At 42.8% G+C, this 12,500-nt stretch overlaps 1 protein-coding gene across 2 annotated transcripts in view; it reads right to left on the bottom strand.

Moving 5' to 3' along the window:
• Nucleotides 1–12,172, bottom strand: part of LOC306842332 (wings apart-like protein homolog) — a 21,355-nt gene extending 9,183 nt beyond the window's left edge. The window contains exons 1-5 of one of the 2 annotated variants that reach the window (XM_079372513.1): nucleotides 11,871–12,172; nucleotides 7,544–8,038; nucleotides 1,668–2,394; nucleotides 453–814; nucleotides 164–288 (exon numbers count right to left, since the gene is read on the bottom strand). In XM_079372513.1, the coding sequence (XP_079228639.1) occupies nucleotides 164–288; nucleotides 453–814; nucleotides 1,668–2,394; nucleotides 7,544–8,030 (1,701 nt within the window). In that variant the 5' untranslated portion in view covers nucleotides 8,031–8,038; nucleotides 11,871–12,172. Of the gene's footprint in view, nucleotides 1–163; nucleotides 289–452; nucleotides 815–1,667; nucleotides 2,395–7,543; nucleotides 8,050–11,870 lie in introns of both variants that reach the window. The other variant, XM_079372512.1, reaches the window with a different exon arrangement.
• Between the last annotated feature and the right edge of the window lie 328 nt (nucleotides 12,173–12,500).

The raw sequence follows: 12,500 nt of genomic DNA on the forward strand, positions 1-12,500 counted from the left end.
GTGTATAGGGCGCTAGTGGCCTAGTGGTTTGTAAGTGTGCACAATGTACAGAGGCTGTAATCCTCTAATCAGGCAGCTCGGGTTTAAATCCGACATGTGGCTCCTGTCCAGCATGTCGTTCACCTCTCTCTCTCTGACTCTATAACACACGCTGGTTTCTCACCTTCTTGTGGGCGCTGAAGATTCTCCTGAAGGAGTCCGGGTTCTTCTCGGCTGCTTTGCCCTGAGGCGGCCTCCTGGGAACCCCGGCCACAACTTGGAGACCCTCCTCCGAGAAGTCGAGAACGTCTGCAGACAAATAAACGGGAGTCAGCATCATCATGTGGTCATGAAGGCCGAATCACACAGCGAGCTTCATGGCGTGGGCGCTCTGCTGTATTTCCTCATCGACATTGTACAGGAAGTTGACCTTTACACTAAACAAGCTCGAAGTCAGGGAAAGTGTGTTTCACCTGCTCGTATCCGGCTCTCTGAGTTCTTCTTGTTGTCCTTCACTGTCGGTCTTTCTGCACTCTCCAGCCTTTCGAAGGGATCCGGCGGCTCTTCATCAGCAGATATTTCTTCTTCTATGGTGATCACTGGGTCTGCCATGGCCATAGCTGCCCTCTTGGCCCTTCTCCTCTCTTTAGAGCTCTTGACATCATCATCATCCTCGCTGTCACTCATGTCATCAAAGCCAAAGTATTTTATCTTGTAGCTGGAACCACCGTCTGTATTGTCTTCATTGTTCTCCACCTGATGGACATCTGTGTCATCGAAACCAAACAGCTCCAGTTTACTGTCCTTCTTAGACTTGGCCTGGGTCGGTCTGGACCTGAGGGAGAACGGGGACACAGAGACAAACACAGTTACATCCTGTAGCCAGGTTAAAGGTCACATGACCTCCTCCTCTTCAATCAGTGTCCTCGCTCCTCTTCATCATGTGTGTGAAGTGTGTTGTTGTAAATCCACTCTGATCCTGTATTTGATCATGTCTATAAACCCCTCTATTTCAGCCCTGCTCAGAACAGGCTGTTTCTGTGTCTGTAGCTTTAAATATGCAAATGAGCTGTGTCTGACCACGCCCCCTCTCTGGAAGGGCTCGGGTGTACTCGCTGCTTTCTGGCTCCATGTCCTATTGTTTACGGTGAGAAGGCAGACTCAGAGGGCAGAACAAACACCTAGCTGTGGGAGTGTCACCCACCTGGGGGAGGGGCTACTGCCCTTTGTGATGTCATGAAGGGAACATCTCCAAATGGCCTGTTTGAGCAGGCAGAAGAGAGAGAGGATGGACTTTTCTCATCATTGGGGGGTTTGTAGACAGACTAGAGACACAGTTACAGGAACATGGAGGAGAGGATTCTGGGTAATATGGGACCTTTAAACCGATGTCGGGTGTGGGTCTTTGTTTCAAACTTTAGGGTCAGTGAAATGACCTGAAAGAACCTCCTGAAATATGTTCATTCTTACGTTGACCAGCTGTGTCTCCATGAGGACATCTAAACCTGCAGAACAGGCGAGCTGCTGTCCTGACCCTGGTCTGTCACGTCACGTGAATGTGTCCACTGTGTAAAGTCGAACCACGACAACACCTAACTAACCAAAGGAGGCATCTGCAGAGAGGGAAACGTATCTGCTCTGCTTCTGGTTCAGACAGACCCCACCCCCTTCACCTGGGGTTATCCTACCTGGTGTTTTGTAGTTCCGTCTTTTTCCGTTGCCAGCCTGCCTCTCCCAGCTCTGTCGTGCTGCCTGACCCCGCTCCACTGCTACCACTAGAGGGAGCTGCATCAGTGCTGAACTCTTCCACTCCTCGTTCCTGGATAGTGACGTTGCACATTGAAACTGAAGAGGGGTGCAGCACTGTGTAGTCCCTCGTCCTTCCTCTGCCCCGCCCCCCTCCGCCCCCCATCGTCTTATTGCTACCATCAGAAGTGGTTTTGGGAAGATCAGTGCTCGCAGAGCCACTGGAGTCCGAGGCTTTGTCGGAGCCCTGTTTGTTGGGCCTCCTGTATGTCCGACAGTTAGAGTTTCTTATGAGTGATGAGGAGGAGGATGTCTGCGAATATTCTGATGTCTCCACGAGGAAGTCTGAGTCCCCCCCTAGGTCCTCGCTCAGGCTCTGGAGGTGTGGGGGGGAGGGGGGCTTTTCATATCGGGGTGGCCGTATGTTACAGCTGCCCGTGGTGACGCCTGTCGAAACCCAAGAGAGGGTTGGAGCGGGATTGCGAGGTTCCTGGCTGGGTGATGGCGGACGGAGACCCATGATGGCCTCCCAGGAATCGTAGGTGGGCTCTGCCTCTGAGCCGGTCTTTAGGGTAATGGTCTGAGCCAGCGGTTTCTTATCACTCTCAGAAGCATTTTGGTACCACGAGTAGCTGTGTTGGTTCTGAGGCAGGCCCTGCTGGGACTTCCCTGTGGAGAAGGAAACATCAGAATCACTTTGGTCAAACTAATACAAATTCAAAAGATGACCTCTAATTTGGGCCGCACATGCAATTAAAATGTAATCAACACATTATATTAATAACACCAGAGTAAACAAATACAACAGTCACGGGTCAAAGAGTATTTCAACGTTTAGACCCTCCCTCTCCGGGGTCGGTTCCTCTCACAGTTTGATCAGTGAATGTTGAATCTACATGTGAGCGCTGCTGCTCTGTCCTTGAACCAATGAGCACAGTTCTCTCAGACTCACATCACAACAACAACAACAACAGCAACCACCACAACAATGACTACTATCACAACCACCACAACAATGACTACTATCACAACCACCACAACAACGACTACTATCACAACCACCACAATAACAACAATGACTACTATCACAACCACCACAACAACGACTACTATCACAACCACCACAACGACTACTATCACAACCACCACAATAACAACAACGACTACTATCACAACCACCACAACGACTACTATCACAACCACCACAATAACAACAACGACTACTATCACAACCACCACAACGACTACTATCACAACCACCACAATAACAACAATGACTACTATCACAACCACCACAACAATGACTACTATCACAACCACCACAACAATGACTACTATCACAACCACCACAACGACTACTATCACAACCACCACAATAACAACAACGACTACTATCACAACCACCACAACGACTACTATCACAACCACCACAATAACAACAATGACTACTATCACAACCACCACAATAACAACAACGACTACTATCACAACCACCACAACAACAACGACTACTATCACAACCACCACAACAACGACTACTATCACAACCACCACAACAACAACGACTACTATCACAACCACCACAACGACTACTATCACAACCACCACAACAACAACGACTACTATCACAACCACCACAATAACAACAATGACTACTATCACAACCACCACAACAACAACAACGACTACTATCACAACCACCACAACGACTACTATCACAACCACCACAATAACAACAACGACTACTATCACAACCACCACAATAACAACAATGACTACTATCACAACCACCACAATAACAACAATGACTACTATCACAACCACCACAACGACTACTATCACAACCACCACAACAACAACAACAACGACTACTATCACAACCACCACAATAACAACAACGACTACTATCACAACCACCACAACAACGACTACTATCACAACCACCACAACAATGACTATTATCACAACCACCACAATAACAACAACGACTACTATCACAACCACCACAATAACAACAATGACTACTATCACAACCACCACAACGACTACTATCACAACCACCACAACAACAACAACGACTACTATCACAACCACCACAATAACAACAACGACTACTATCACAACCACCACAACAACGACTACTATCACAACCACCACAACAACAACGACTACTATCACAACCACCACAACAACAACAACGACTACTATCACAAACACCACAATAACAACAACGACTACTATCACAACCACCACAATAACAACAACGACTACTATCACAACCACAACAACAACGACTACTATCACAACCACCACAACGACTACTATCACAACCACCACAACGACTACTATCACAACCACCACAACAACGACTACTATCACAACCACCACAACAACAACGACTACTATCACAACCACCACAACAACGACTACTATCACAACCACCACAACAACGACTAGGATAGGATATAACTTTATTGATCCCCAATGGGGAAATTCGGGCGTTACAGCAGCAGCAGCAGTGCAGAATCAAAAACAAAAGTCAAAATCTAATAAAAAAGTAACAACATAAGCATAAATACAATCCAGGTAGTAAGGGGGGGATATATACAGAGGACTATAGCACGGTGGACTCAGCAGGGCAATGGAAAAGATATAATAATACTGTGCAGTGAATGGCATGTTAAAGTTAAAGTGACCAGTGAAAGAATTTAAAGTGGCATTGTGATCAGAGGGTTATGTAAACAGTATTGACAGTTATAGTAATAAGTTATAAGCATAATAAATATAGTGCAGTTTGACTGGAGTATAGATATATAGTTATAAGAATATAAGAGTGTATTGTAATAATGTAATATAGATAGTATAGTATAGATATAATATAATAATAAAGGTAACATAATAACATTGTAATAATATTGTATACTATATATAAGGAGAATATATATAAATACAGGCTAGCTCCTATAATATAATAATAAAGGTAACATAATAACATTGTAATAATATTGTATACTATATATAAAGAGAATATATATAAATACAGGCTAGCTCCTGCTGTTGTACAGCCTGATTGCTGTGGGGACGAATGAGCGTCTGAAGCGTTCTGTTTTGACTACTATCACAACCACCACAACGACTACTATCACAACCACCACAACGACTACTATCACAACCACCACAACAACAACAACGACTACTATCACAACCACCACAACAACAACAACGACTACTATCACAACCACCACAACAACGACTACTATCACAACCACCACAACAATGACTACTATCACAACCACCACAACGACTACTATCACAACCACCACAACAACAACGACTACTATCACAACCACCACAACAACAACGACTACTATCACAACCACCACAATAACAACGACTACTATCACAACCACCACAACAACAACGACTACTATCACAACCACCACAATAACGACTACTATCACAACCACCACAACAACGACTACTATCACAACCACCACCACAACAACGACTACTATCACAACCACCACAACAACAACGACTACTATCACAACCACCACAACAACAACGACTACTATCACAACCACCACAACAACAACGACTACTATCACAACCACCACAACAACGACTACTATCACAACCACCACCACAACAACGACTACTATCACAACCACCACAACAACAACAACGACTACTATCACAACCACCACAATAACAACAACGACTACTATCACAACCACCACAACAACAACGACTACTATCACAACCACCACAATAACAACGACTACTATCACAACCACCACAACAACAACGACTACTATCACAACCACCACCACAACAACAACGACTACTATCACAACCACCACAACAACGACTACTATCACAACCACCACAACAACAACTACTATCACAACCACCACAACAACAACGACTACTATCACAACCACCACAACAACAACGACTACTATCACAACCACCACAACAACAACGACTACTATCACAACCACCACAACAACAACGACTACTATCACAACCACCACAACAACAACGACTACTATCACAACCACCACCACAACAACAACGACTACTATCACAACCACCACAACAACAACGACTACTATCACAACCACCACAACAACGACTACTATCACAACCACCACAACAACGACTACTATCACAACCACCACAACAACAACAACGACTACTATCACAACCACCACAACAACAACAACGACTACTATCACAACCACCACAACAACGACTACTATCACAACCACCACAACAACGACTACTATCACAACCACCACAATAACAACAACGACTACTATCACAACCACCACACGGCTCTGAAACCAAGCTGTGTCATCTGAAGTCCCATTTCCACCAAGCGGTCCGGTTCAGTACCCATCTAATTGTGTTTCCACCATCAAAAGTTTGGACTGGTACCAATATAGGGATCCGTACTGTCCTGCTTCTTTGGTAAACTTCTGTTGGGGTGATAAGGGTCCTGATCTGACCCTAAAGGGTCCTGATCTGACCCTAAAGGGTCCTTTGTTTACTGTCTCTGTTCTTTTTCTTTGTAACGTTTACCTAATTAACAGCTAGCTACGCCGTGTTGGGCCGCTTCGATGTCACCCTTTCATATAGCTGATGTGGCTATCTCCATCTGGCTCATGCTCTGCATTTCCAAATAACTGTGACCCCAACCCTGTAAGTGCAAGATCAGAGTTTACTGGACTAAACCAAAGCGGACCGCTTGGTGGAAACGGGTCTTTAAACGTAACCTTGATCTATACCGTGCAGAAGATCTGGGTTTTGTTGTGAATGTGTGACAACTTTGGAGCAGGAATATGTAATACGAAGTGAGTTTAACATATCCAGGGTCTCTCTGGGTGATCTGGCTTCACTAACCCTGGCATCAGAGATCGTGACTATCAGTCCTACGATGCTGGTTATCAACCTGATTGGTCAACCCAGAGTTACCAAGAGCACATAAAGGGGGCGGAGTTATCTTCATATAACCTATCACAATCATCACTGAGTCTGCCGTCAGCAGATCATCATATCTATATCATATATATTCACAAAAACTACAACCTATATTAACAATATAAATAAGTTTAAGACAAACAGGCTCAAAGACTAAAGTTACACAGCTGCAGTAACAAATGCAGGAAGGACAAAATGGCAAAAAGAAGAAACGGAGAGTATTAACGTGAAAACTGCAGCTCATTATATTTGTTCCATCGTTAGTTCATTTAGAACTTTAATAAGTTCTGTTTCTTCTCTGAACTGAATGTGTTGCTCTGACTCTTTAAAGTGGAGAGTAGAATAGTTTTGAGAACTTATATTTAAACTGCAGCTCTGACCATCACAAACGGCGGGGAAACACTAAAACATTGTTAGAGAAACAATGTTGAAAACAATTCAAAGTCATAAGAAAATATTCGTAATTGTACACCTTCAACTAAAATGTTACGGCGCTTTTTCAGTCTCTGTTTAAGGATATCAGTGAAAAAGTAATAATTAACTTAACGAACTATAGGACTCATGAAGTGTCCTCCCCCCTCTCCATCAGCTCCATGATCTAAAGATCTGATTGGTCAGTGGAATTATCTCCATGATAACCTGCTCGGGAGCAGGTTAGGTGTGCATTATTAGTTACCATGGTGATATATCCAGGTAAGAAGAGAACAATCCTCATTAGGACTGAAAACCCAGAGTTAACCCTGAAGTGACCGGTGATAAAGAATATACTTAGACCTCTGCGCTCCGTGTTTAGATCTGTGTCCTCCTAAAGATTTCTGATTCGCTGTCTTACCGATGACATCACTGCTTCTGTTGAAGAACCGAGCGGTGTCCTCCAGCACCCTCGACTGGCTCCTGTCATTGGGCAGCCATGACGCCCCTCGAGCGGATGCTGAGGTGTGGGAACCTCCTTGGATAATAGACCTGCTCCCCATCTGCAGAGAAACACTTGGGCGTTCTGCCTTGGGCGGCTCCGCTGAAGCCGGCTTGGCGGGCGATGACTTGTTGCTCGTGCGAGATGACACCGGCTTGGATTCATCATCGCTGTCAAATCCAAATGGATCCTCAAAGCCGTCCCCGGACTGACGGGCCTTCTTGTTAAGACCAGACGCAGAGTCATTCTTAGGAGCGCCGACGCGCTTGGAGCCCACCTTGGCCTTGTACTTGGTGTCCCCCCATTTGGTACTGAGTGTGCCTCTCTTGGTCGACAGAACTTCGTCAAACTTGGACGTGCCCTCTCCTCCCTTGCGGCTGTAGGTTTTACCAAATCTGGACGTCATTGTTGCATCTGGGTCATTTCTCCAAGAGAAGAGGACGAGAGAACAAGCATCAGAGACAAGTTAGAAAGAACATTACTGCTGCTTTCACTCCTGCACCAAACTCCTGTGAGAACGCAGCAGGATGTAACCAGGAGAATTCGCCTGGAGCGACTGGGAGGGGGTGGTGACCTTTATTCCCATACAACATATTTCAGATAGATAAAATAAATTATATTTTGTATTACTATGAGGTGTTTTAATTGTGACCGATGGACTGCAGATGTAAACTAGCTCTAAGCAAACTCTGGTGCAATAAATGGCAACATTTATGTTTAATATTGTACGTGGTCCCCTTAAAATTACAGTTAGTACACACTGTGTTAGTTAGTTAGTACACACTGTGTTAGTTAGTACACACTGTGTTAGTTAGTTAGTACACACTGTGTTAGTTAGTTAGTACACACTGTGTTAGTTAGTACACACTGTGTTAGTTAGTACACACTGTGTTAGTTAGTACACACTGTGTTAGTTAGTTAGTACACACTGTGTTAGTTAGTTAGTACACACTGTGTTAGTTAGTTAGTACACACTGTGTTAGTTAGTACACACTGTGTTAGTTAGTTAGTACACACTGTGTTAGTTAGTTAGTACACACTGTGTTAGTTAGTTAGTACACACTGTGTTAGTTAGTTAGTACACACTGTGTTAGTTAGTTAGTACACACTGTGTTAGTTAGTACACACTGTGTTAGTTAGTACACACTGTGTTAGTTAGTACACACTGTGTTAGTTAGTTAGTACACACTGTGTTAGTTAGTACACACTGTGTTAGTTAGTTAGTACACACTGTGTTAGTTAGTACACACTGTGTTAGTTAGTTAGTACACACTGTGTTAGTTAGTTAGTACACACTGTGTTAGTTAGTACACACTGTGTTAGTTAGTTAGTACACACTGTGTTAGTTAGTACACACTGTGTTAGTTAGTACACACTGTGTTAGTTAGTACACACTGTGTTAGTTAGTTAGTACACACTGTGTTAGTTAGTACACACTGTGTTAGTTAGTACACACTGTGTTAGTTAGTACACACTGTGTTAGTTAGTACACACTGTGTTAGTTAGTACACACTGTGTTAGTTAGTACACACTGTGTTAGTTAGTACACACTGTGTTAGTTAGTACACACTGTGTTAGTTAGTACACACTGTGTTAGTTAGTACACACTGTGTTAGTTAGTACACACTGTGTTAGTTAGTACACACTGTGTTAGTTAGTTAGTACACACTGTGTTAGTTAGTACACACTGTGTTAGTTAGTACACACTGTGTTAGTTAGTACACACTGTGTTAGTTAGTTAGTACACACTGTGTTAGTTAGTACACACTGTGTTAGTTAGTTAGTACACACTGTGTTAGTTAGTTAGTACACACTGTGTTAGTTAGTTAGTACACACTGTGTTAGTTAGTACACACTGTGTTAGTTAGTTAGTACACACTGTGTTAGTTAGTACACACTGTGTTAGTTAGTACACACTGTGTTAGTTAGTACACACTGTGTTAGTTAGTTAGTACACACTGTATTAGTTAGTACACACTGTGTTAGTTAGTTAGTACACACTGTGTTAGTTAGTTAGTACACACTGTGTTAGTTAGTTAGTACACACTGTGTTAGTTAGTACACACTGTGTTAGTTAGTACACACTGTGTTAGTTAGTTAGTACACACTGTGTTAGTTAGTTAGTACACACTGTGTTAGTTAGTTAGTACACACTGTGTTAGTTAGTACACACTGTGTTAGTTAGTACACACTGTGTTAGTTAGTACACACTGTGTTAGTTAGTTAGTACACACTGTGTTAGTTAGTACACACTGTGTTAGTTAGTTAGTACACACTGTGTTAGTTAGTTAGTACACACTGTGTTAGTTAGCTAGTACACACTGTGTTAGTTAGTTAGTACACACTGTGTTAGTTAGTACACACTGTGTTAGTTAGTTAGTACACACTGTGTTAGTTAGTTAGTACACACTGTGTTAGTTAGTTAGTACACACTGTGTTAGTTAGTACACACTGTGTTAGTTAGTTAGTACACACTGTGTTAGTTAGTTAGTACACACTGTGTTAGTTAGTACACACTGTGTTAGTTAGTACACACTGTGTTAGTTAGTACACTGTGTTAGTTAGTTAGTACACACTGTGTTAGTTAGTACACACTGTGTTAGTTAGTTAGTACACACTGTGTTAGTTAGTACACACTGTGTTAGTTAGTTAGTACACACTGTGTTAGTTAGTACACACTGTGTTAGTTAGTTAGTACACACTGTGTTAGTTAGTTAGTACACACTGTGTTAGTTAGTACACACTGTGTTAGTTAGTACACACTGTGTTAGTTAGTTAGTACACACTGTGTTAGTTAGTACACACTGTGTTAGTTAGTTAGTACACACTGTGTTAGTTAGTACACACTGTGTTAGTTAGTTAGTACACACTGTGTTAGTTAGTACACACTGTGTTAGTTAGTTAGTACACACTGTGTTAGTTAGTACACACTGTGTTAGTTAGTTAGTACACACTGTGTTAGTTAGTTAGTACACACTGTGTTAGTTAGTTAGTACACACTGTGTTAGTTAGTACACACTGTGTTAGTTAGTTAGTACACACTGTGTTAGTTAGTTAGTACACACTGTGTTAGTTAGTTAGTACACACTGTGTTAGTTAGTACACACTGTGTTAGTTAGTACACACTGTGTTAGTTAGTTAGTACACACTGTGTTAGTTAGTTAGTACACACTGTGTTAGTTAGTTAGTACACACTGTGTTAGTTAGTACACACTGTGTTAGTTAGTTAGTACACACTGTGTTAGTTAGTTAGTACACACTGTGTTAGTTAGTACACACTGTTTTAGTTAGTTAGTACACACTGTGTTAGTTAGTACACACTGTGTTAGTTAGTTAGTACACACTGTGTTAGTTAGTTAGTACACACTGTGTTAGTTAGTTAGTACACACTGTGTTAGTTAGTTAGTACACACTGTGTTAGTTAGTTAGTACACACTGTGTTAGTTAGTACACTGTGTTAGTTAGTTAGTACACACTGTGTTAGTTAGTACACACTGTGTTAGTTAGTTAGTACACACTGTGTTAGTTAGTACACACTGTGTTAGTTAGTTAGTACACACTGTGTTAGTTAGTTAGTACACACTGTGTTAGTTAGTTAGTACACACTGTGTTAGTTAGTTAGTACACACTGTGTTAGTTAGTACACACTGTTAGTACACACTGTGTTAGTTAGTTAGTACACACTGTGTTAGTTAGTTAGTACACACTGTGTTAGTTAGTTAGTACACACTGTGTTAGTTAGTTAGTACACACTGTGTTAGTTAGTACACACTGTGTTAGTTAGTTAGTACACACTGTGTTAGTTAGTACACACTGTGTTAGTTAGTTAGTACACACTGTTAGTACACACTGTGTTAGTTAGTACACACTGTTAGTACACACTGTGTTAGTTAGTACACACTGTTAGTACACACTGTGTTAGTTAGTACACACTGTGTTAGTTAGTACACACTGTGTTAGTTAGTACACACTGTGTTAGTTAGTACACACTGTGTTAGTTAGTACACACTGAAGTATGAAGGTTATAAACAGGTGATTTTGTGTACTGTGAGATTTAAATGTGTTTTAGCATCCAGTATTAGCCGTTAGCATTAGCAGAGAGAACCGTCTCTACTACAGCAAACCGTTAGCACGATGCTAACTGCTAACAATAACTACAATCTGGTACCGGCTCGTTCCCGGTAAAAACACCGGACACGTTCTGCTGGGTCACATCCCGAGGTGGGGGGAGGGGGGGGTCACTTACCTGGTGAAGTAAAGGGGCCGATCCTCTCGGAACAAACAGCCGTTAGCCTGTGACCGGACCGGGCCTGCTCCGAGCTGTATAAACAAGGCCGAACCGACACTGTTAGCTACAAACAGGCGGGCTGAGAGCGCCAAACACAAGTTCAACCCCGCAAACTGTGCGGTTTACACGCACTTTATGAAGATAGATAACACTATTAGCTCCTTTTGAGCGCTAAACTAGACTCGATTGTTTCCTCCGGGATGAGACGAAGCTGCGTCAAGCTACCGGAAGGAAGCACCAAGCCACCGGAAATGAGGTCATCTGATCCTCAAAATAAGAGTACGCGTTAAAGGCTTCTTCTTCTTTTGTTGTAGTAGTTTGGCGGTTTGCATCCTTGTGTTGTATTACCGCCACCATCTGGACAGTCCAGGTCCCGCTCTAAGACCCAGACTAGGTCCAGGTCCCGCTCTAAGACCCAGACTCGGTCCGGGTCCCGCTCTAAGACCCAGACTAGGTCCATGTCCCGCTCTAAGACCCAGACTAGGTCCATGTCCCGCTTTAAGACCCATGGGGTTAGACTCCAGAATTCAGTGAACTGAAGACGAGAGTCTGGATGAACATGTCTTTATTGTCTTTTTATATATTTAC

The sequence above is a fragment of the Symphodus melops genome, assembly GCF_947650265.1.
Source record: "Symphodus melops genome assembly, chromosome: 21".
NCBI lineage: Eukaryota > Metazoa > Chordata > Actinopteri > Labriformes > Labridae > Symphodus > Symphodus melops.